The 26,932-nt window shown below is 37.1% G+C and overlaps 1 protein-coding gene across 1 annotated transcript in view; it reads left to right on the top strand.

The window, feature by feature from the left end:
- Positions 1-26,932, top strand: part of TAFA2 (TAFA chemokine like family member 2) — a 488,455-nt gene that overhangs the window by 438,358 nt on the left and 23,165 nt on the right. Inside the window, exons 3-4 of the mRNA XM_032284561.1 lie at positions 7,407-7,559; positions 8,899-9,023. Coding sequence (XP_032140452.1) covers positions 7,407-7,559; positions 8,899-9,023 — 278 coding nt within the window. The remainder of the gene's footprint in view (positions 1-7,406; positions 7,560-8,898; positions 9,024-26,932) is intronic.

Below are 26,932 nucleotides of genomic sequence, written 5' to 3' on the forward strand. Positions count from 1 at the left end.
AAAAAAAAAAAAAAAAAAAAAATCAAGATCATGATTTCTGGAAGCAAATTATCTGGATTCTTATCTCTAATTTTGTTTCTTACTTAATATTTTACCTTGGGCAACTTACATTTCTGTGTCTCTTAACATTTTTTTGTGCCCTGTAAATTGGGGGTAATTATAGTTTTTTTGTCAGTGATTATTGCACTAAGATGAAATAATGCTCATAGTACAGTATATATTCAGTCAATGTTAGCATCACCATTATTTCATAAATGGTTTAGAGTATATAAATTATTTTTACATATGGAATGTAATATGCCTAGGTTTGTCCTCATATTAAGCTATGGCCAGCAACTACTACTTAAGGTGAATGGTTTGTATAAATATTATTCTACTGTGAACCCACATTTCATACCCATGTATTCATGGTTGGTTCACAGGTGATGAATCAAATGTGACTCTCTCTCTCTCTCTCTCTCTATATATATATATATATGTAGTGCAATGAATATTATTATATATAATTTTTTAAAATCTATGCCTATGTAAATCAAATGTCATTGAATTAGATTCCTTTTTCTATAAACAAGTTTCTTTCACTACATAGAAAAAGCTGCTTGAGCCTGGTGTGGTTGCTCACGCCTGTAATCCCAGCACTTTGGAAGGCCCAGGCGAGTGGATCACATGATCATGGATTCAAGACCAGGCTGGCCAAGATGGTGAAACCCCGTCTGTACTAAAAAGACAAAAACTGGCTGGGCGTGGTGGTGGGCGCCTGTAATCCCAGCTACTAATGAGGCTAAGGCAGAGAATCGCTTGAACCTGGGAGGCAGAAATTGCAGTGAGCCAAGATTTTACCACTGCACTCCAGCCGGGGAGAAAGAGAAAGACTCGTTCTAAAAAAAAAAAAAAAAAAAGAAAAAAGAAAAAAGTAAAAAAGTAGCTTGAAGCACAAGTTTTGGTAAAATGGCTATGGGACTTCATTCCAGAATATATCAGTCATAATAGTTTTAGAAAATATTTCGAAATCTAAGATATGATTTAAGAGGCAGTATCTTAAGGCCATGTTTCTGGGGCACCATAGAGCCAAACATCCTTTTGTTGAAATGAGACATAAGAGCCATAACCTTGGAAGCGAGCAATTAAAACTGGATAACACTTGGTATCCCTGTTTCATGAGAATTTAATGAAATCTATATGTCTTTGCTGTCATTTCACAAAAAAATAGTAGGAGGGAATACTGTGTTTATGCATCACATCCATGGAGGAAAAATATCAGAATTTTTTTGGGTGACTTGGGAATTGTGACATGAAGAAAATTGTTTGTTTGTCCTTTTTCATTTAAATCTTCTCCAGGGGGTCTTGCATCATTTTAATATGATGCTAACTGATCTTCTGTGAAGCCTATTTTGTTAATTTGGAAAGACCTAATATTCAATTAGGTTAGTTTATCACAGGCTCTGTCTGAATCTGTGTAGAGAATTCTAGTAACTGCTTGAATTTCCTATCGTCTCATTAACCTTTTAAAGAAAAACCACAGGAATTAGTTTTATCTTCTTAAATTGCTTGTTTACCATTTATTAAACACATACCACATACTGAGCAGTTTACATGAAAGATTAGTCTTTGTCTACAAGAATTTGGTTATCATAACAAGACCTTAAGATATGGAGCAGACAAATGAGCAAACTAAACTTAGGTATACATATTCATGTTCAAATTCTGCTAGGCTAATTTCCCTCTTTGAAGTATTTCAATTCACTTGACTTATTTACTGGCATATATATATATATATATATATATATATATATATATGTATGTGTGTGTGTATATATATATATATATATATATGCATGTGTCTATATATATATATATATATATACACCCTTTAGTTTTAATAAGAAGGACAAAGACTGAGACTGGTTTTTACAAAGTTCGTTTCTCACCAGGAAACTCAACTTGCACGTTTGTATATTTTATTTGTGGGCAGCGGAAAAAAAGAAAGGACAGGGCAGGAAAGCCCTGAATCCATCAGGCTACCGCTTGCCCCTTCCTGGTCACCTTTACAATTAATCTAGCATCATGCTCTCTGAAGGCAGACATACCTCTCTTTCCCAGTGCAGCTACTACCTTATCCTCTCCATTGTGCCCGGTGATCATCATTTTATCTCCTTTGTCCTGCAGAAGAAAGAGGTACACTTTTTTCACCAGAACTCTGACGTGCCAAACTCCGTCAATGTCATTATCCCATGGTAGAATAATTTCTTACAACCCCTCACATTATATAAATATCCAAATGGTTTCTTTTTCATCTTGACTCTGCATTGGCCCAAATAAGCTAGGATGATCCAGGCTTTGAGATATCATGCTTCATTGACTTATTCTTCAACTAATGCATTTGGAAAGTGTACCCTCCTGAACAATCTGAGAAGCAGTGAAAGTACTACCTTATAGTTATGGTGGGCTGAGTTTGTTGCAGTAACAAATAACATTCTAATTTTAGAGTCATAACAATGTGGCTTTGTTTCTCACTCATATGCTCGTCATGATCGGTGGTGACTCTGTTTCATGTGTCTTCAGTTGAGGATTCGGATTGATGTGGTCTCCACTATCAAGAACATAATTGGTTACTCTGGCTGGTGGGAACAAACATGGTAAATTACACAGTAGGTCTTAAGGCATCCATACAGAATTGATATTATTAGTTTCTCCTCATAAGTGGCCCATCTTACTCTAACTTTCATTTCATTGCACAAAGCAAGTCATGCCCTTATATCTAAATTGAATGGGGTAGGGAAGTACAGTACCATCTTTGTCCAGAAGGGAGAGAACCAGACATATTTGGTCAACAGAACTAATGACTGCCACAGTTACTTTGTCCTCTTATTTATTTATTTAGTCAGGCAAAATAGAATAAATTTTGATTTTGCATAGAAATAGAGATGAGTTTTCATTTCTCCTTTCTTTTCTAACATATAGTAAAATCTACTTGAAATACAGAAGGTAAACTAGCCTTGGTGCTAGAATGGTGCCTCTTTTCCCAGAGGAGAGGTCAGGGGAAACTCACCATGTTCTCCTGGCTGCCATCGGACCATGGAAGAGAACAGAGCCCAGCCACCATCACATTCTCCCAGAAGCTATTTCACCTTAGTTATCTGCCTACTAATGTTACTATCTGAAGAAGCCCTAATCATCTTTCCCTGGCTTCCATTCAGAGAGTTAGAGGAATAGTCTCATCCTGACTCACATCTCTGTTTCCCTAAATCACTATCAGAAGTCCAAGTATCTCCAGTAATCTATCGTCAGAGAGATGTTTATCTCCACTCTGCTCTGCAGTCTCACTCCATCTTCCATTCTGTTCTGTTCTCTGCAGTTTACAGTTTGCATCAGCGAACTCCCTGCCAGGTATTCCTACTACTCCTTCCTAGTGAATTCACTTTTCCTCTTTCTTAGGTCTCTATTTCAGAATCTCTTTCGTTTTCTTCTCCAAGGGCTGCTGTATTTCATAGGAAAAAGAGACAAAATCAGATCAGAAACTACCTTATCTTCTCATCACCTAATCCACTCACAACTGCCTGACTCTGCATCTACATATCCTACCTTCCTCTTATTAAGATGGATTGTGTCCTCATACAAATCTAATGTCAACCCCTCAGGTTCCCTGGAACACAATTTATTTTTCTTTCTTAAGAACATTCTTTGTTAATAATCTATTTTCTCCCCTGTGTTGTCATTTTCCCCCTCTACTAGATGGTTCCAGCAAACAAGCATGCTTTTAGAGCATCCACGGAAAAAAAAAATTCCCTTGACCCCATGCTTCCTTCCAGCTCTCACTCCTTTTCCTCTCTCTCTTCCCAGAAAAAACCCTTGAAAGATGTTTTATTACTGTAACAACCTTACCTCTCCTTCTCTACTAAACTTACTTTAATAATGCTTTTGTTTTCTCATGCCACTAACATGATTTTTACCAAGATCAAATGTTAACAGCAATAGTAATAGCTAACACTTACAGAAGTGACTGCTACAGGTAGGCAGTGTTCTGAACACTTTATACATGACTCATTTAATCCTCAGTTAACCCTATGAAGATCGCGCCATTAATATCCCTCTTTTAGGCATAAAAAAACTCAGCTGCCCATGCCTAACAGATAACATACCAAGATCAGATAGTTGTTATGAGCAACTTAGATTTGAATCCAGCTACTTGAACTTTGGAGTACATACTTTTGGCCACTACACTGTATTACTTTTTAAATGGACAATTATTTCTCTTCATTTAATTGAACCTTTCAACAGCATTTGACATAGCTGACCAATCCCTCCATTTTGAAACCTTTTATTCTTGTATCTTCTACTTCTTCATTCATTCACACACAGGTTTCTTTTTTTTCTTTTTACCTCTTGTGCAGCTCCTTATCAGTCTTCTTCTGTCTCCCCCATTCCAGATCTAGATTTTGGACTGTTTTCTTCTTCTTCTTCTTCTTTTTCTATTGGTAGAAAACTTTTCCATGGTAATCTTGTTCAGTTTGTGGATTTGCATATCATCTGTAGGCTTAGATCACTTAAGACTATCTCTGTAGCCAAAATCTCTCCCCTAAGCTTTATTTTATAAATGTTGTTGCCTGATTTACATCTCTGCATGAGGGTCTTTTAAGCTTAACGTGACCCCAACAGAAGTACAGATATAGTAACCTCATCCATCTTCCGCCAATTTCCTCTTTCCTAGGCCTTCTCTATCCATGAGAACCATCAACTTCTAATTGCTCAGTCCAAGTTTAGGGGTAATTCTTGATTCTTCTTTTCCTCATGACCCACATTCTACCCACTGGTAAATCAAATCAACTCTGCACTGAAATATATCCAAGCTGCTACTTCTCCCCATCTCTGCTGTTGTTAATCTAAGTCTCATCCTTGATCACAGAGACTCCTACACCTCTTCATAACTGACCTTCTTCAGCCCAATCTATAAAGAGCAGCATGAGTAAACTTCTAATAGATAAAAGAGGTAACACTATTTCCACCCAAAGATTTCCCATGCAGAAAGAATAAAATCCAGTCTCCTTACCATAGCATACGAGTCCCTACATGATCTACTTATGTTTCTGATGCATTTCCCTCAAACTTTCAATTGCTTAGCGACCCTCCGGCCACCCTGGTCATCTTTGCTGCCCTGGAAACATACCCCCACACTTTCCCCTATTTCATGGCCTTATCATTCGCTGCTCTTATATTTGTTCTTCCTTTCTTAGGTCTTCATAGTAGAGGCTTCTTTCTCATTATTCAACTCATCATTTGGATTATCTCCTCAAAGAGAGACCTTTCCTGCAACAGTTCAAAAAATATACATTCCCTTCCTATAAAATTACTCTCAATCACTTTTCTGTACTGTATTTTCTTCAAGGAGCTAAAATCTAACATTGTCTTAATTATTAACATGGGGGCTTTTTATTTGTTTTCTCCTCAGAAATATAAGCTCTATGAGGGCAAAAACAGATTGTGTCCCTTATTCATTGCTGTGTTTCTGGTACTCACGACCATGGTTGATGTGTGGCATTCACTCACTTAAAATGTAACCTAAAAAAGAAAAGTAGAGAAAGCAGAATATTAACTTGTGTGATAAGAAACTACCCTATCTTCTCACCACCGAATCCACTCACACCTACCTGACTCTGAATCTACATATCTCACCTTCCGCTGGTTGAAATGGATTGTGTCCTCACACAAATCTAATGCTAACCCCCCAGCATTCAGCAAATTAAAATGAACAGACTCATTCCTTTTTTTTTCATTATACTTTAAGTTCTGGGGTACATGTGCAGATGTGTGCAGGGTTGTTACATAGGTATACACATGCCATGGTGGTTTGCTGCATTCATCCCCACGTCACCTACATTAGGCATTTCTCCTAATGTTATCCCTCCCCAATCCCCCCAGCCCCTGCTGCCCTTCCCTTAGCTCCTCCACCCTCCAGCAGGCCCCAGTATGTGATGTTCCCCCCCATGTCCATGTGATAAACGGACTCATTCTTAGCTGAGAAGATATTCCCCAAAAACCAAGAGGATAGGGACAGAAGTCTATCTCTTATTTTTTAGCTTTCATAGACATAGATTTGTGTTTTAATCAAACACAGAAAATATCCCTATTTATATCTACAGTAGCAGAAATCGTATCTGTCTCTTGAAGGTTATATTGAGGATTATATGTAAAAGCTGTATGTTACACTTGAGTTTTTTGGTTTCACATAGAAGGATAAGAGGTAGACAATATGTGTAATTTGCTTTCTCTTAGAAAAATCTGAGCAAGCTACTTAGCCTGAGTTATTGCACATTTGGTTTCACTCATCTCAAATGGGAAGATTAATATAAGTGCATAATGTGCTGATCTCATTTGTAATGGGTCTCCATATGTTTATGCCATTAAACAACTTAAGATCTCCTGCTTTTCCATTTTAATTTCTGTTTTTATAACAATGACAATTTTCAAATTACTGAAAGCATAATCTTTTAACAAATGTTTGATTTTAAGCTGTTTTTAATTTTAGCAGGCAAAAGTTGTATTTTATCATTTCCCAGTAGGATTAATATTTTGAAGAAGAAATACTGAAAAAAAAATAATAATGAAGATGAATAGAATCTTATCATAATATACTGAGTGAGGACCACAATTTTAATTAACCCAATACACTCAGTAGGCTTATTCAAGGTTGACAAAATGAGTAAGGAAGGCTGATGGCCTATTGGACTGGGTTTACGGGCAATTGGCTGCCAGATACGAATTCATCCAAGTTCATGGTTCCATTTGGTGGCAGTTGCCCTCTCAGGCAAAATTGAAAGGAATGACTTTGGGTTCTGGGACTGGCTAGATCTTCCAGAAAAATGGTGGCAATTTCAAGAATCGCTGATTTGTTCAACTTCTGGGAAATTGAGCAGAAGAATACTGAGGATATGGGTGCCCACCCTCTGCCTCCCCTTCCTGCTTGGTCCTCATGCTCTCCCTTAGAAGAACATAAGCTTTACCAGCAATCACCTGCTTTGAGAACGGGGCTGGGCTCAGTCCCATTGCAGGGTACCTGGGCCAGAGGTTTATTGTACTTTGATTAACACATTGAACAAAAAGGCATTAAAAAGTCATATGCAAATAAATATGTTTTTGATGGTAGCCCGTATTGCCTGTATATCAGCTCATTCTAATCTAGTCACTACTTATTCCTGCTTTACCAGGCATTTACTGACAGATATGTTCCTACCACATTTAGAAAAGAAATCAAATCTGCATTATGGAGTTAGCATCATTATATTTCTCATTTCATGCATGGCGGACCCCTTATAGAGCTACATTTAGTGTACTGCTAATTAAAAAGAAGGGTAGGGGCAGTGTCCAAAGCTTTCTCAATGTTCTCTTATCTTTTGTTTTTGTTTGTGCAGCTCACCATGTTAAAACGGGAACTTGTGAGGTGGTGGCACTCCACAGATGCTGTAACAAGAACAAGATAGAAGAACGGTCACAAACAGTCAAGTGCTCCTGCTTCCCCGGGCAGGTGGCAGGCACCACACGAGCTGCTCCATCATGTGTGGATGGTGGGACTTCTTCCATTGCTTAGTGTGACGGCACAGCCAAGGATGGCTTAGAACTGGAACCCCACTATATTGCTCTCAATGGGGGTCATTCCTGGGTGAATGTACTATCAATAGTATAATAAGTTGAAACTGGAATATTTGGGTGGCATTTTGAAATCTAAAATCCTTTGGAAGGAGGTCTAAAATATTATGCAGTTCTGTAACAAACGGCAGTATAATGAGGTTCCATTAAATTAATGTGCTTCTTATTTTGTTACCATGAAATGTTGATTTCCTGGTGGATGGTGGGAGGTGGAGTATGTGTAAATTAATTGGAAAAGGAAAGATGAAAATGGATGATTTAATATTATGGATTCTTAAACTCATGGATGTTCTTACTAGTCAACATGGTGAAACCCCGTCTCTACTAAAAATACAAAAAATTAGCTGGGCATGGTGGTATGTGCCTGTAGTCCCAGCTACTCAGGAGGCTGAGGCAGGAGAATTGCCTGAACCCAGGAGACGGAGGTTGCGGTGAGCTGAGATCGCGCCATTGCACTCCAGCCTGGGTAACATGAGTAAAACTCCATCTCAAAAAAAAAAAAAAAAAAAAAAAAAAAAAAGAATTAAAAAAATTCGCACCATATATATGACAGAATATTTAGTTGTGGATAGAATTCACATAAAATATCAACTTTTATGATGATGAAATAACATTAATTCTTTCTTTTGGGGGCTCACCAATTATAGTAGGACATAAATCTTTATATGCATTTATTTGATGTTACCATAAATAGTAATTTGTTAAGTGCTCATGTTACTATGATATATTGTTTGTAATGAGGCTATAGCACACAGTTAAAAAATTATGATAACTCTGATAAATACCCGCCTGATAGTCAGCTTACTCATGGGAGTATTATATTGATTATAAAATGTTGACTCAAAACTCGTCACAGGTCCTTTTTCTTATATGTTTATATAAATTGGTGCATACATACATTTGCATAGTTCATTTTTAATATGTTAGCTTTCATGAAGCCTATTTTCACATGAAAAATCCTGCAATATTGTACGCATAGTTAACTATTCTGTATTCTACACTTAAAGTTTTATTAAGAGGATAGATCTCATGTTAAGAGTTCTGATTATGATAAAATATTTTTTTTTTAAAAAAAGAAAATTATTTTAGACAATCTTGAAAGGTTTGGTCCTTTTGAACCAAAAGAGAGGCATACCTTAAATAGCAGTATTCCCACTGGTGGGAAAAATTAGTGGCTTTTGTTCCCCATTAGATGTGCACAAAAGAACTAACAGTCCCAAGCAGAAAACATTGAGTCAATCTTTTTCTCTCTTGTAGCTTCAATAGTGGAACAGAAATGGTGGTGCCATATGCAACCATGTCTAGAGGGAGAGGAATGTAAAGTTCTTCCAGATCGGAAAGGATGGAGCTGTTCCTCTGGGAATAAAGTCAAAACAACTAGGGTAAGTGGACAGCCAGCTTGGGAAAACAGAATGTCTCTAAATCAATAGCGAATGGAGCATGCGCAGTAACCAATTTAAGTGGCAATTGTAGAACTAAAGAGTATCGTTTTGCAAGATATGTTTTTCCCATTTTTTCTTAGTTCATTTTTTCATAAAACATTTTTATTTCACTCAGAACGACATCTTCCATAGATTACCACCAACTGTCATATTATCTGATAAGTAAACACTGTTCCTTTATAAAATACTGAGGGTAATGTGAACCTCCTTTCCCCGCTGAGGATGCATGTTAAATTCTGGGAGGGTGACCCCAATCCTATATTTTCCTAGTGTATAGTAATTTAAATCAATTCTGAAAAAATTACTTTATGTATTACTTTTAATACAATTTTCTAACTGAGGTTATTTTAGTTTCATGAAAGTAATTATTTTGAGCTCCCTCATTTCTGAATCATTAAATAGTTTTCTAATGGTTAAGGTTTACAATTATTGTAATGGGCTACAGAGGGTCTCAGATTCTCAGGATCAATACAAAAAGAATACACTTAAGACACTGATATATTTCTGCTTTGCAATTACTGACCTCTGGGTGATGGGAAAGAACTGAAAAATAGCTTTGTTCTTTCATTTCCTAATTAGCCACATGGGTATTGCAGACTCTCAGAATTTGAATTCTTTTCTTTATAGAATTAGCAAATGAAGGTTTTGTTTTGTTTTACTTTTAGGATAGCATACTATTAATTAGAGTTGAATATTTGAGGAATAGGACAGAATAATGGTATAAATTGATGTTTTATAAAAAGTAACATGAAACTAGAGACTGCCTAATTTACAATACTACTTGATAGAGCAGACTTTTAAACATTGCCTGGACATAATACAAGAGGCTTATTTTATAATCTCATCTACATGTATAATTTAGTCTGCCAAGTAATGTATTTATATAATGCGTTGACTGATCAGACATACACAGAAGTGACTAAGTTTCAAATGGCATGAATAAAAACATATTTTGTGAAATTATTTTTGACTCTAACCTGTTAGCTAAGTGTCACTCCTTTCCAAAACCCACGGAATGCACAATCAATTAGTTAGGATAATTGTATTAATCAGTGAGCTAGCACATAATCTATATTAATTTGTTAAAAACATTCTGGCAATGTAAATTTTCCTCATAAGCTATTTATACCATGAAAACATTTTCCCGAGCACTATTAATTCTCAGTCCAAAGATTCTGAAACAGATTTTTAAAATTGTGAGCTCTTGACAACCAAATTCTTTGTTTTCATTACTTCAGTGAACAAGGGGAAGCTATAATTTATTGTATACTTAAAACATATGCCATACACTGAACAAAATGCTTTACATGAATTAGCTGATTTAATCTTCCTAATAGCCCAGTGAAGAAGGTAATATTATTATCTCCTTTTACAGATGAGTAAACCAAAACTTCTAAAAGTTAGATAACTTCCCAAGAACATACAGCTAATTAATTAGGAAGCCAGGTTTCAAAACACATAGTTCCATTGCAGAACCTAACCTTTTAACCTGTAGTTTGTACTAATAAATTAACTTATTCTTAAACGATAGTGGTAAAAGTTTCCTATAGTTCTTTTCTTATGAGGTTGACCTTTAAAAATATCTCTAACTTTCTGAATCATTGAAATGAAAAGGTCAAGACCATGCAATCTAAATTCTCATAGAAAAAATTTTTTTAGAAGTGCTGTTTCACTCCCTTTTGGCCTGTTGACCATATTCTCAGTGACCCAAACTTAAAATTGAATGTCTGCTTCACAAATTCTTCCTAATGTAATGAAACACAGTGGATGAGAGACTGAGAACTCATCAATAGGGAATTATAAGACATTATCCTTTGTATCGAGGAGAGCATTTTCTATTTTTCTTTCATCTCTTTTGCCCCAAAGAATATCTGGTAAAGGAGGGCCTTATTTAAGACATTAGAGAGGGTACTCATGCAATAGTAGGTGTTTAGATTTAGTTAGTTTTAAGATCCCCTGCAGTTCTAAGAGTCTGTGATTCCCATTTTGAAAAGAAAAAATCATCATATATAGGAGGAGAGAGAAAGACTTGAAAGAAGGAGCTTCTTGAGTACAATCAAAGTAAATTCTTACCCTTTTTTTCCTGCACAAGAAAAATGTTGCTTATAAAAATGGAACTACTTAAACACTTTGAACCAAAGGAACACCATGGCATTCTAAATGGAAAGGCTAAAATGCGCAATTAAGTTTGGCTCACAAAACAATTGGGACAAATTTCCCTGACGCCACAAATGAAGCAAAAAGTTTTCAGGGTCATCAGGCTATGATTGCTTGGCCATCTCCACTGAAAATAGTGCAAAAAGTAGAGGAGACAAGAAAAATTCTTAAAATAGCTCTAGGCATGTGTTACTTTGCCCACAGTGGAAGTGTTGCATAGAGGAAATGTTGAATAGAACTAGATAGTGGAAGTGTTTTCACCAGGTATAAATAGCACTATTTTTGAAAACAAATTTGAGTCATTATTTTAGTCATTGATATTACTGTCCATATGCCTGTTTTCAATGAGATGGTTGTGATCACCATAAGCCAAAAAGCCATGAACTCCTGATTTGGCAGGTCACAGCCACAAATGGAAAGCCCAGAAGTTACGTAGGAACAAGTTACAAAATAACTCAAGAGCTGTCTTAGCCAAAAGCTATTTGCTTTTCTTATGCAAGATATGTCGGTCTTATGGGATTATCACTGCAAGCAAAATGGCTTGAGAAATAATTAAAATTTGTAATAATGTATACTGTCCCTTATAATGGCCCATAGCCAATCTGGAGTGCTTGGGTAAGCCTGTTAGATAAATAGCAATCAGCCAGAAACAGCAATAAGCCTTACATGACCTCAGCAAAGATGAGTGGCAACTTCCCCAAATTGACTACAAATCAGGGTCTGGGTGATTTCACCATTTAAGACTAATTTGCAACCTATATTGTAGTTACTACAAATGTAAATTGTAGTCTTCTTCTGTTTTTGTATTGGATTTTGGAAGCTTTTTGGTTCTGACCCATTTCCTATTGGTGCTAACAGGGGGAAAAGGGAAAAAATAGGGAGTCATTTTTGGAACTTCAGTGTTTTGTTGCATATATGTTCTTTACGCACCCAAGCATTTAATTTGGAAAGAGTGGAAGATGCAACAGTTGTTTCCCAAACCCCCTTTCTCAGTCTAAAAGTGGAAAACTTATGCCTTCTGTGACATCTATAACCATCTCTTGTATTACTTTTAAGATCTCAGTTCAACAGAAAGAAAGGAAAAGTCATACAAGCCTTTTGATTTCAAACTCACTTTCAAAGATAAATAATAAAGAACTTTGCACAGGGTCGTTAATAAAAGAATAGTCTTTCCAGTGTGAAAGAGCACATAATTATATGCTAATTATACAACACAAAAGTAACAGAGGGGCAAGGTGCTGTAGAGCTTGTAAAATATGAGAAAAGAAAATCTTCAACATGGTTGAAATCATCAGAAAAAACAGACTATGATTCTGTGTGTGTGTGTGTGTTTTGATATTTTTTTCTTTGTGGAAGATCTAAAGGAAGTAATATTATGTTTTTAGAATTTGCAGTCCTTGCCCACTGGTATAGACATCAAGCTCCCATATATAGTAGTCACTGTAGTTTTTAATGTTGATTCTTACCTAAGGAAAAATAAGCTTAATTTCATATTATACATGACTTTATGTTGTTGCTAGAAAGATTACCTTTATGAATCATATATCCCAGGTGCATTGAATTTTCATATGCCTAAGAAGACATTTCTGGCTGATTTTTAACTAATTGAAATTATTTCACTTTGTGCACTTATTTAAAGTGGCTTAAGCAGATAAGATCTCTGTAATTTTTAACTGTTCCTTCAAATATAAATTGATTTTAAAGGTATGCAATGATTTTATTTTGTTGTGTAATGCAATGAAAATAAAAATATATTAAGAATTTCCTATGCATAACATTCTATGTCAGTAGTATTCATATTACAATCAAAACAAAAGCAAATATAGAAACATTACTTAACTCTTACTGTATTCTGGGCACTCTGCTGAGCATTGCAGGTATTATCTTAATTTACCCAACCATAGTAGACATTAAAGAGAATATAGAGATGTATGACTTGATCCCAGCCCACAAGGAGTATGCCATTGAATGGAGGAATGAGTAGGGTGCAGTTGCATTATTCTTTTCTTTTTTTCTTCTTGTTTTGGGACAGAGTCTTACTTTGTTGCTGAGGCTGGAGTGCAGTGGCACGATCTTAGCTCACTGCAACCTCTGCCTCCTGGGTTCAAGCAGTTCTCTTGCCTTAGCCTTCCAAGTAGCTAGGATTACAGGCACGCACCACCACATCAGCTATCTTTTATTTATTTATTTTGTGTATTTTTAGTAGAGATGGGGCTTTGCTATGTTGGCCAGGCTGGTCTCTAATTCCTGGCCTCAAGTGATGTGTCCACATCGAACTCCCAAAATGCTGAGATTATAGGCGTGAGCCACCACGCCCAGCTGCATTATTCTTTTCTTTACCCATATGCAGTCTATTGACAATGAAGGTTGGAATCCATGGTGTAAATATAAGTTAAAAGTAATATTGTAACAATAACAGAATAGCATAAGAATGAGATATTGAGCTAGATTCAATTTCAAGTTTCTCTAACCAAGGTTTATTCTTTGGTTTCGTGTGCCAAGAACATTTCTAACTTCCTTTCCAGCTACATTTATATGATAGTAATAACTGGCTAATCTGAGAAGATAGATGAGTATTGGGTTTTTAATCCTTTCACTGTAAGGGAGAAAAGAAATAGCATCTTGGGATGGTTTGCTGATTAAAGCCTCGTGTTGTACTCTTTGACATGCTACTGGATTTCACACCAAAGATCAGTGACTCTGCTGGGCTGGTGAATCTGAGCAGTGTCTAGGGGTGCTAATTCAGACCCAAGGAAATGATGTACACAGCAAGAGGAAAAAAGTTCATTTCCTTCCCTTAAGGTGGTGCAATTTCTATAAATTCTTCAATGCTTTCTCTTGCCTTGTAAATTTAAGTACAGATTTAGAATAGTGTGGTTCTTTCTTGATCAGCTCTTTCTTAACAGGCACATCCCTATTCATTTGTCATCATCTCACTTTCAGTCAGGCCCTAAATTACATTCTGGTCCACAACACAGACTATAATGACCTTTAGGGTTTTTCTAATTGTTTTGATGGAACTCACAGTGAGAAATACATCTCACATAGTGATCCACCACACACATAACATGCATATGCACACTCATACATGCCACACTAAAATTAAAGTTGCATTATGGTGTTTTGACCGACCGACCCTCCTTCCCTCCCTCCCGCCCGCCCTCCTTCCTCCCTCCCTCCCTCCCTCCCTCCCTCCCTCCCTCCCTCCCTCCCTCCCTTCCTTCCTTCCTTCCTTCCTTCCTTCCTTCCTTCCTTCCTTCCTATCTCAACCCCATAAATTGCTTTTATCACCCGCTTGTGTGTTGAAGCCTGTAGATTGAAGAACACTGCTTTGGGAAGTGGTATTTGACTTTTTCCTGTGTCTGATCCACAAAACTGATAGCCGCTGCTAACTTGTAGCGATACAAACTACTGAATGAAGAGCTTTCAAAACAACTTACCTTTCACATTTTAATTTTAAATATTTTTATGTAACATTTTTGGGCTGGAAATTTCATAAGGCTTTGTAAAATACCGATTTTGTGGGAAAGAATATGTATGCTACATATATTCACCTATTCAGAAAGTCTTTATTGCCTTCAATTGTCAGATTCTATTCTAAGTCCTGGTCAGAGCACTGAAAAAAAACAAACAAACTGGATGAGGATCCCTGCCTTCATCAGGCCTATATTCTAACAGGGTACATTCATCTTTTATTGCTGCTATAGCAAATTACCACAAATTTAGCGACTTAATACAGTATTCAGTAATTATCTGTAGGTCACATGTCTAGGCACAATGTGGCTCAGGTGGATCTGTGCTCTGGGTTTCATAAAACTAAAATTAAGGAATATGTTTTACCTTTTCACAACAGGGCTGTGTTTCTTTCTGGATGCTTTGGGGAGAATTCACTTCCCAGCTCATTCAGGTTATTGTAAGAATTTGGTTCTTTGTAAATGTAGGACTGAGGTGATGGTTTCTTTATGTATTAGTTTGTTCTCATACTGCTATGAAGAAATACCTGAGATTGGGTAATTTATAAAGGAAGGAAGTTTAATTGACTCACAGTTCCACATTGCTAGGGAGGCCTCAGGAAACTTACAATCATGGGAGAAGGCAAAGAAGAAGCAGGCACCTTCTTCACAAGGTGGCAGGATGGAGTGAGTGCAAGCAAGGGAAATGCCAGCCGCTTATAAAACCATCAGATCAGACTGGGCGAGGTGGTGCACTTCTGTGATCTCAGCACTTTGGGAGATCAATGAAGGTGGATCACCTAAGGTCCGGAGTTTGAGACCAGCCTGACTAACATGGTGAAACCCCATCTCTACTAAATTAAAAAAAAAAATTAGCCCAGCGAGGTGGCACATGCCTGTTATCCCAGCTACTTGGGAGGCTGAGGCTGGAGAATTGCTTGAATCTGGGAGGCAGAGGTTGCAGTGAGCCAAGAATGTGCTATTGCACTTCAGCCTGAGGACCAAGAGTGAAACTCCATCTGAAAAATAACATCAACAACAACAAAAAAAACCCAAAAAACCCCCCAAAAACCCAACAACTACAAAAAAACAAAAACAAACAAACAAAAAAAACTGCATCGGATGTCATGAGGCTCACTCACTATCCTAAGAACAGCATGGGGGAGATCACCGTAATGACTCAGTTACCACGACCTTGACAGGCAGAGATTATGAGGATTACAATTCCAGGTGAGATTTTGGGTGGGGACACAACCAAACCTTATCACCAAGGTAGCCATCATCAGGAGGCTCTCTGGGCTTCTTCAGGATGCCTGATGTTCTGATGACATTTTCTCCTTCACCTCAAACCAGCAACGGCATATTGAGTCCGTCTCATGCTTTGAAGCTCTTTGACTTCCCTTTCCCCCGTCTCTCCCTTTCTTCCTCTTCCATGGCATTTCTCTGGTTTACTCTTTTGCCTTTCTCTCCCTTTTTGGGGCTCAGATAATTACATTGGCTCCACCTAGATAGTCCAGGATAATCTCCCACCTTTAACATCAGCTGATAAGCAACCATAATTGCATCTGCATAATCTCTTTATAGCAGTGCTTAGATTAGTGTTTGTTTGAATAATCAAGGGATGAAAAACTCGGGAGTATATCTTTGGGATTCTACATACCACATGGGAGGATACAAAAAAATAAACAAAATAAGTAAATCTATAGTATGTTGGATGATGATAGATGCATGAGAAGAAAATTAAGCAGGGAAGGGAAGTGGGGAGTGCTGCCAAGCAAGGGAGTTTGCATAGTTGATTGAAATCTTGGGGGTGAGGGGATAAACTTCATGGCTAAGTGGAGGACAAGCTAACCAGACAGGAGGAAGAAGTAAAAAGGACTTCAGATGGGAGATTTGCTGAGCAAATCATATTCAGAGGGTAGAAATGATGCTTGTGGCTGGAGCGAAGTGAACTAGGGCAAGTAGTGGAATAAAAGTTAGAAAGGCAATATGAATCATATCACAATGCATTTAAACTTTTGTCCTAAGCAAACAGAGGGATTTGCCCTTGTGTGAGATGGAGAGAACGGTGGAAAAAGCATGTTTGATTTTTTACATGAATATTCACTAGATTTAGGCCATTCAACTTAATTAAAAACTAAGTATGGTACAACACCTTAAATTTTATATTTCTTAAGAGTAGGTAGATTTTTTTTTACTACAGGAATGAGAAATTCAGAAATTGAATAAGTGAAATTTATATTAAATAATATTTAAACTCTCAAATAATATAGAGATATGAAACGTAACACTTAGGAAGCATATAATCACTATAATAATATTAAGTTTTGAAGAGATTTGGACAGAAATGGATTAATATATTAAGGTAATCTTTTTCCTTAATTAGATATTGAGTTCAAGGTAGATAGGACACTGAGCTGGGTGTCCAGGAAGTAGCATTAGGAAAAGTAACATTTTTAGGCCAGATGCAGTGGCTCATGCCTGTAATTCCAGCACTTTGGGAAGCTGAGGTGGGGGGATGGCTTGATGCCAGGAGTTAAAGACAGCATGGGCAGCATAGTGAGACCCAGTCTATAAAAACAACAACAACAAAATTAGGCAGACGTGGTGGCATTCACTTGTATCCGCAGCTACTTGGAAGGCTGAAGCAGGAGAATTTTCTGAGCCCAGGAGGTTGAGGCTATAATAAGCCATAATTGTGCCACAAAACTCTAGTCTAGGCAACAGAGTGAGACTCTGTCTCAAAAAAAGTGACATTTTAAACTGATATTTTAAATTTAAGAGCTGATTACTTAATTAAATATAAGTTAATAGGGCCAAGAGTGCCTACCTTGGTATTTGTTTAAAGAGTTATTGAAAAATAATGCAAAAAGTATATCATCAGGCTCTATTTCCAAATTTGGGCCTATATTTTTGTAATTGAAATGAGAAGTGGGTGATGTATGAGTACTTTGAAGTTCCTCTAAGATGTAGATGCTTCTGCAATATTTGAGCCCAGTGTTTATTTGTAGAGTTACTCTGAACATTGTGCTTATAATCTTAGAGTTAATTGTGAATGTTCACAGATTGTAATAGGACTAGTTTGAGCACCATAGAATTTCATTTGCAACTGCAAAGTATGTCTTTAGGCGACTGCTTCTGTTCTGTGAAATAAATGGCAAGAGCAATATTTCTGTCTCTTACCTAAGGGCTGATAGATAAAATTTTGTCATGGCTTTATATCTAATGTTTAAGACCTAGATATTTGTTTAAAGGTAAGCATTCCTGGGAGAGGCAATACTTTTATCTGGTTTTGGTTAAGAAAATGCCTTAATAAAAGAAAAATGGCACCTCATAGGACTTGGGGAAAACAGAAAGGTATGTTCAAGAAGCCATATTTAGTGGTGCTTCTGTGCTTTTTTTTCCCCTATTGAGAGTGACAAACCTCCTATTAAAAAATACGGATAATCTTTCCTATGTACATTCTCCCATGGCTCTTTCCTTCCTATATTCATCAGACATTTTTTGTGGAATTTAAGTCTCTTAATCAATGACTTCAGATCCAATTTTATTTTCTTGCTCTGGAGAGTGCGGTGAAGATGCAGTTGAGAAATAAAATACAATTTTCCCACAAGCTCAGGATTTCTAGCTCCCTTCTAGGCTGTTCAAGACTTGTCAATTCACCTGTGAGTAGTGGAGGGTTGTTTGTGAAGTGCACCTAATAGAAAGTGTGGCATTGAGCTTTACTCTAGAGTGACCAAACCTCATCTGGATATGCTCAAGAAAGTCCTGAATACCAACATTTAATGGGCTAGAAGAAAAGAGGCAAATGTAAATGATTTTGTAGGTATTTACCTCAGGGAATTAAAGCAATAAGAGCAATATACTTTAAATTATTTGACAATATAGAATGTGAAAGAAAAAAGTATAGATTTGTTCTGTGTGACTACAAGGAATACTAAGCCTATAGTAATAACTTTGTCAGTGTCGACTCTAGATGACATTGAATCAGCTGCCCAACAAAAGCCAAAATAGACAAATGGGATCTAGTTAAACTCCAGAGCTTCTGTACAGCACAGGAAATAATCATTAGAGTGAACCAGCAACCAACAGAATGGGAAAAAATTTTTGCAATCTACTCATCTGACTAAGGGCTAATATCCAGAATCTATGAAGAACTAAAATAGATTTACAAGAAAAAAACCCATTCAAAGTGGGCGAAGGATATGAACAGATGCTTTTCAAAAGCAGACGTCTATGAGACCAACAAACATACGAAAAAAATGCTCATCATCACTGGTCGTTAGAGAAATGCAGATCAAAACCACATTGAGATAACTATCTCACACCAGTCAGAATGGCGATCGTTAAAAAATCTGGAGACAACAGATGCTGGAGAGGATGTGGAGAAATAGGAACACTTTTACACTGTTGGTGGGAGTGTAAATTAGTTCAATCATTGTGGAAGATGGTGTGGCAATTCCTCAAGGACCTAGAAATAGAAATTCCATTTGACCCAGCAATCCCATTACTGGGTATATATCCAAAGGATTATAAATCATTCTATTATAAGGACACATGCACACAAATGTTCATTGCAGCACTGTTTACAATAGCAAAGATTGGAACCAACCCAAATGCCCATCGATAACAGACTGGACAGGGAAAATGTGGCACATATACACCATGGAATACTATGCAGCCATAAAAAACGATGTTAGTGTCCTTCATAGGGACATGGATGAATCTGGAAACCATCATTCTCAGCAAACTGACACAAGAACAGAAAACCAAACACCTCATGTTACCACTCATAGGCGAGTGTTGAACAATTAGAACATGTGCACACAGGGAGGGGAGCATCACATACTGCAGTCAGTTGGTGGGAGCTAGGGGAGGGACAGTGGGGAGTTGGGAGGGGTAATGAGGGGAGAAATACCAGATACAGGTGACGGGGGGATGAAGGCAGCAAACCACCTTGCCATGTATGTATGTATGCAACAATCCTGCATGATCTGCACATGTACCCCAGAACCTAAAGTACAATTAAAAAAAAGGGGGTAAGTTCCTCATTATAGGATGACATATATTTGTGGCATTTAAGGGATGAACAGAATTTCACAGAGTTGTCTAGGTCAACCTATCAAAACAAAAAACAGCTTATATGGAAACATGAGAGAATAGAAGATCATGTCTTACTCATGGAATTGAAACCATTTCATGGGGTAACAATGTGTGTGAAGAGAAGTATTGAATGAGGAATCCTTGTGAGGGGAATCATGGCAGGCTGAATTTGTATCATGATGGGCATTTAAATACCATGTTAAAAGATTTGGATTTTATTCTCTGCAGTGGTGAATCATTAGAAGAGAAGGGTCTGATTTATACTTCAAAATGTCTGTCTGTCTGCAACGGGTCAATAGAATTGAGGGAAGTATGAGGTAATGGGCCTGAAGTAAGAAAGGGAGGTGATGGTAGTGTGGTTGCAGAGGGCGGGGAATTGATAGGGTTTGGTAATTAATTGAATATAAAAAGTGAATGAAAGGAAAAATTCCAGACTCATGTATTTATCACATATTTCTGGCTTGACTTATTTTTGCAATAGTAATTGCTATTGAGATGATGAGGTAGAGATAGCTGAAGAATAATTCGATATTATGCCTAGAGGTCAAGAGAGAAATCTGGAAATTATTATTCCCTAGATGGTATTGAAATAATTAATTAAGAAAATTCTCTCAAAAGGAGTACATAGAAAAAGAAGGTCATCAAAGACATTTAGCAACTAATGTGGAAGAATGTATCCGTAAGGAACAAGAAGTGTGGACAGAGATACAGACAGAAAACCAGGAAAGACCAAAGTCTGGGAGAATGAAGTAGTGAGTTCCAGCGATCCAGGGCTTTCAATTGATACAAGGGTATGGAAACTGCAGACAGGTAATAACTGCACCCTAAAACAAGCAGTTATGTGCTTTAAGTCTCTGCCTGAATGTGGGATTTGTATGAAATACTGAGTTCTTGTCCAGTAGATGAACATTATTTGTTATATTATAATCCTAAAGCTTGCCTGCTAGTTGGATGGTGTCACTGGTAAAACATTGTAAACACTGCAGTATATACATCCATTTAAAACAAATGCACTGTTCAAAGTACTTTAAAAATAAGAATAAATATGGGCCAGGTGCAGTGGCTCATGCCTGTAATCCCAGCACTTTGGGAGTCTGAAGCAGATGGATCTCTTGAGGCCAGGAGTTTGAGACCAGCTGGGCCGACACGGTGAAACCCAGTATCTACTAAAAATACAAAAATTAGCCAGGTTTAGTGGCATACCTGCAGTCCCAGCCTTGGGAGGCTGAGGCATGAGAATTGCTTGAACCCAGGTGGTGGAGGTTGCAAGGAGCTGAGATTGCACCACTGCACTCCAGCCTGGGTGACAGAGTGAGAATCTGTCTAAAAGAATAAATATCAATCTCCCTAGCAGAATTTACAAACTCTGTTTAAAGGAAGCTTATCTGTTCATTCATTCATTCGCTCTGTGAAGACAAATTGAATGTATGGTATGTGGTTATGTGCCAGATATTGTGCTAGACTTTGGGGATTCGGATTTTCAAAAAAATTATGACTCTTTGCTGTCCAAGAATTCACAGTCAATTGGATAGAAAGTCAGTAAATCATTGTCATGTACAGAAGTGGTAGGACAGAAGTTTGTTTAAGTGCCATGGAAGCACATTGGCAGTTTAATATTGCATGGCCCATAACTTTTCTTACACTTAAGGATACCAGATTGTGATGTCATTCAAGGGCAATTTACTTATAATTTTTCTCCTTAGTATATAGCGACTAAACACAATCTAACAGAATCTAAATATTATGTTCCATGATGTCAAGATTGAACTGAATTTTTTTCCTGCCTTTATATCTATATGGTACTATCATAATGGAACAAAAATCCAATAAAATACTTTCTCAACTAGACTATCTTTATATACATATATAATGTGTGTATACATATGTAAATGTATATGTATACACATGCATGAAAAAGAGAGATGGAGGCATACACATACACATACACAGAGACAGCAGAGAGAGGAGAGACGGAGGGAGAGAATTTGCATATAAAAAATTGGGGCTGCAGTAATAACTCTAATTAAATTAAAAATAATTTAAGATTCTCAGCAGCAAATAAGAATATGGAAACCTTATACCATTACACATATTTTTTAATGTTTTAAGCTTATAAAACACTTTAAAAATTTTGAAATAACATATATTAGTTATATCAAGATCAGACATTCTGTTGAAATGTGATCTAAGGTATAAAACTCAAATTGCCAAATAAAAACAAAACAAACATAAACACATATAGTTTATAATAAGCCATAGAATTCATTTTATTATAATGTTTAATATTGGACTTGTTTAAAATGAGTTAGTTAGCTGTTGAATATAGGCTTTGCTCTCGTGGTTCAGTATTATGGCATTTTTTTCCTATTAAGTAGCAATGTTGGCTTCCCATGATTTATGGTAGGATTAGCATCAAGTCATTAAAAGATTCTTTTGTTGAGATTCTGCTTACCATTGGCTATTTTATTTTTGTCTTTTATTTCTTATTCTCTTCTGGTAACAAACTTATTTCACACTTACATTGCATTTTCTGTTCTCTTCTTGGTCCTGTTGAAAGAACACTGGTGAGGGCAGGAAGGAGGATGGTAAGAGAGAGAAAGAGAGAGAAACTAGGTAATATCCGGCAGTGTAAATTTATTTTCAAAGAATGCTTGCAAATAATTGAATCCAGCCTTTGCTTTGCAACTTTAAAATACCCTATATTTGAAAAGGCTGTTTGAGTAATTGTGAGGAGAGTTGATTTGGTCAGGCTGTTTCTAGGATTCATATACTGAGAATCTTTTATTCTATCTTGAAAGAAATCAAATTGAATATTCTCAGACACATTGGCTAACAGAAGAATCTAACCAAGTAGCATAATTAGAAATCTCAGCCCCCAACTTCAATTACAACGTATGATCGATTTGTGAGATTACTGAAGGCAAATGTCTGGTCAGACAGTCCAACTATTGTTTGAGATTAAATTTCACAAATGCAATCAACTTGTCGAGAGCACTCCTGCATATATAATATAGTTGTGAACCATCTGCCTCCAGGTTATAGCTTTGAGGATTTCTTAGATGCGTTGTAAGGATTTCTCTTATGAATAAAGTTCATGATAAATGCTGTTAATGGTAACTTTAAAATAATTCACACTGGACCTATGCAATGGTCTAAGGACATCCTGTGCAGTAAAACTGTCTCACATCACTATGTCACATGGAAGGTAAAGATAAATATTCATAACATGAAACAAAATTGTTCATATAATTGGACTAAAAATATCTATAGATCACAATAGAATTATTTTCAGTAGTACTGATGACGTCTCACTAAGTGTTCAGCCTTTCTGAGGTTACTGAAATTAGTGACAGATAGAGACGTTGTCAGGGTGTATCAGGTAATTTTTCATTCTCCATTTCACCCAGCATGGACATTTGAGGTCACTGTGCAATGTTAAGTCTACCCAACTTGTCAAGGTCCCACAAGGCCTTACAAACCTGGTATCATCCTCCCATTTTTGATGCACTGTGGTCTTCTCAGCCTGGCTCCTACAAATGTGCATCCATTCTATCCCATAATGAGTGCGTACATAGTATACGTGGCTCTCCCAGAGCAGCACTGGGTGAAGTTTGCTAAGAGACAGCTGGGTTATTAGTGCTACTGTGCCAGCTACCTCTTCATTGGTTTTACAGGAGAGATGGTCACAGCAAGGGAGTGTGGTTTTCAAACGTCACTAGAAAGAAGTTCAAGAAGTATTTTGCTCCTCAGTCATCAAATGATTTTGTTTATTCACCTGGAATAAAGTATTTGGGAAGTCAGAAAGCCAAGTATGATGGTTAAGTGTATGTGTCAACTTGGCTGGGCCACAGTGCCTAGATATTTGATCAAACATTATTCTGGATGTTTCTATGAGGCTATTTCTGGATGAGATATATGTTTAAGTTGGTGTACTTTGAGTGAAGCAGAATACTCTCAGTAATGTGGGTGAGCCTCAATTATTTAAGGCTGGGGATAACAAAGGGATAGCCTCCCTTGAACAAGAGGGAATTATTCAGCAGAATTCTTTTGGATGATAACTGTAACTCCTTCCTGAATCTTCTGGCTGCTGGCCTTCTTCCAGCAAATTTTGGACTCCCCAAGCCTCTACTATTGCATGAGCAAATTCCTTACCATGAGTCAATCTCCTTTCTCTCTCTCTCTTTCTGTGTGTGTGTGTGTGTGTGTGTGTGTGTGTGTGTGTGTGTATGGCTGTATACATTTATACAGTCACAGCCTTTATGCTGAATGAAAATGCCCAGATTACATATTTTCTTGACTCCTGTACAGTGGAAGTTTTTTTAAAGACATCTTTTAGAGCAGTAGTCTGTTTGTGCTGCTGTAACAAAATACCACAAGGTGGAAAATTTATAAAGAACAGAAATTTACTTCTCTCGGTTCTAGAGTCTGGGAAGTCCAAGGTCATGGTGATGGCAGGTTATTTTCTGGTGAGGGCTGCCGTCTGCTTCCACAATGGTCCCTTTGGAGGGGAGGAATACTGTGTTATCACGTGGCAGAAGGTGGAAGGGCAAGGGAGCCAAATGTGGTGTGAAGCCTCTTTATAAAGCACTTAATCCCATTTATGCAGGAGGAGCTCTCATGACCTAGTCATTCCTTAAAGGTGCCACCTCTTAGTGCTATCACATTGGCAACACCTGAATTTTAGCGGGGACAGATTCAAACCATAGCAAGCAGTTTTAAGTTAAAAGCAAAACGGAGAGTACATAGTAATTTCCCATATGACCCCTACCCACACATGCACAATCTCTGTTATCAACATTCCCACCAGAGTAGTTCATTTGTTACAAAATTGACCGTTATTATCCAAAGTCATTAGGTTACATTAGGGTTTACTCTTGGTTTTGTACATTCTATGCTTTTAGACAAATATGTAATAACATGTATCCACTATTACAGTATCATGCAGGCTATTTTCACTGCCCTAAAAATCGCCGGTGCTCTGTTTATTTCTCTCTCCCTCCTGACCCCTGGCAACCACTGATCTTTTTACTTATCTACAGTTTTCTCTTTGTAGGTATTATATAGTTGCAATCATGCTACATGTATTCTTTTCGGATTGGGCTTCCCCCCCACCCCCCGCCTAGTATTTACATCTCCTCTGTGTCTTTTCAAGACTTGATAGCTCACATATTTTTAGCTTGAGTAATATTCTGTCACCTGGATCTATCACAGTTTATCCCTTCATTTACTAAATGACATTTTGGTTGCTTCTGCATTTTGACAATTAGGAATAAACATCCATGTACAGATTTTTATGAAGATGTACGTTTTCACTTCCTTTGCATAAATGCCAAGGAACATGGTTGCCGAATCGTATGGCAAGACTATGTTTAATTTTTTAGAAACTGCCAAGCTGCCTTTCAGAGGGGCTGTACCATTTTGCATTCCCACCAGCAATAAATGAGAGTTCCTGTTGTTCAGCGTCTTTGCCAGCATTAGTATTAGAATTCTGGGCTTTGGCCATTCTAAGTCATGTGTACAGTGGAAGTTCTGATACATTTTTGGACCTACCTCTTCAGGCTACATACCTCTTATTGGATCTATGAGATACCAGATTAGTTTGGGAAGGGCAGTCTTTCAAAAGATACATAAGACAAGCAGGTCATTTAAAAAACTTGCCATCCTAAATTATTTAAGCCTAAAGGAATGTATATTTATGAGGAAAAATGTTATTACGCCAAAGGAAAAATCTCATTTTTCTCATACCACACAACAGAGCTAAGCACTGTAGTCATAAAGGCATTCTGAAGCTCCCTGCCTAGCTATTTCCTAATAAGAAAGTCTTATTCCTTGAGAGGGGAATAATACTTTATGTTGATTTATGAGGACTTTTGCCTGTAAAAAAAAACTTAAATTGGTGAAGACTCCGGAATGGCTCTAAGCATTCTATTGGCTTTGCTTTACTCATTCACAATGGATACAGTGCCAGGAACTACTATCATCTATCTATATATCTGTCTGTGTATCTATGTATGTATGTGTGTGTGCGTATTACATCTGTCCATCTACTTCAGAGAGAAAGCCTTGAAAGATGGTGTAATGATTAAGAACCCAGTCTCTGGAATCATTTTTTGGGGTACATAACCCAACTGCGGTGTAATAGCTGGTGTTCTTGGGAAAGTTACTTTACATCGGTACTACTCAGTTTCCACATCTGTGAGATGATGACAATAATATATTTGCCACATAGATTTCTCACATGGATAAAATCAGTTAATACTTAAAACAGTTTTTGGCCAAGTATAAGGGCTATATGTGTATAAAGTATAAAACTTTATGCACATAAATCAACAAGTTGTTAATAAGCTATTAAAATGGGCCAATTTTCTCATAACTCAAACATTAACATTATTATTCCACAATAGTCAGTCTTGTTAAAGAAACACTAGTGTGGATATAACTTAAAACTTCCTTTACTGTCTCTATTCATACCTAAACTAGGGCTTTAAAGAGAATGCACATATTCATTGGAAGTTGGTCTGTCTCTTTTAGAATAGCCATAAAATTTCATCTTAGACAGAAACCATAGAGCTGTACTGAATGGATTTCAGTGCTTGGGAACAGTCTCCACCATGCCCCAAGTGGGCGAGGTAGGGACTATTGAACTACTCAATTGTGATGGTGCTTTTCCCAGGATATGCTGCAAGAGCGGAAATGTTTTTTTCGTATTTATAGCCATCAGACATTGGGTTTTCTGTAACATCTCTTGTGGACTTATCATGGCTACCAAGTGAAGGAGGCAATTCTTTTTCTTCCGACAATTACAATTTTTGACATTCATTCAACTAGTATTTCTATGTCTACTGGTATAATTCAAAGATAGCTTTATGTGCATGCACAAATCCTTTATGATTAAAATGCTTTGTTAACTGGAGAGGGAGGAGTGTTAGTCTGGGTCTGTGAGCTAGGTTTTTGTTTTTGTTTTTTTCCATTTTCTTTTTAAGTTTTTGTAGTTGTTTGTAGCAATTTTAGATGAGGTTAGCCTAGAGTGGTTGTTGCAGCAGGAGAGGATTGTTTTATCAAATGTGGAGTCACCCTTGCCCATTTTGCCATTACTAATACAATATTAATGTTCTTACTAAATCACACAACACTAAG

The sequence above is a fragment of the Sapajus apella genome, unplaced genomic scaffold (assembly GCF_009761245.1).
Source record: "Sapajus apella isolate SASKATOON/1434 unplaced genomic scaffold, GSC_monkey_1.0 scaffold2, whole genome shotgun sequence".
Classification (NCBI taxonomy): Eukaryota; Metazoa; Chordata; class Mammalia; order Primates; family Cebidae; genus Sapajus; species Sapajus apella.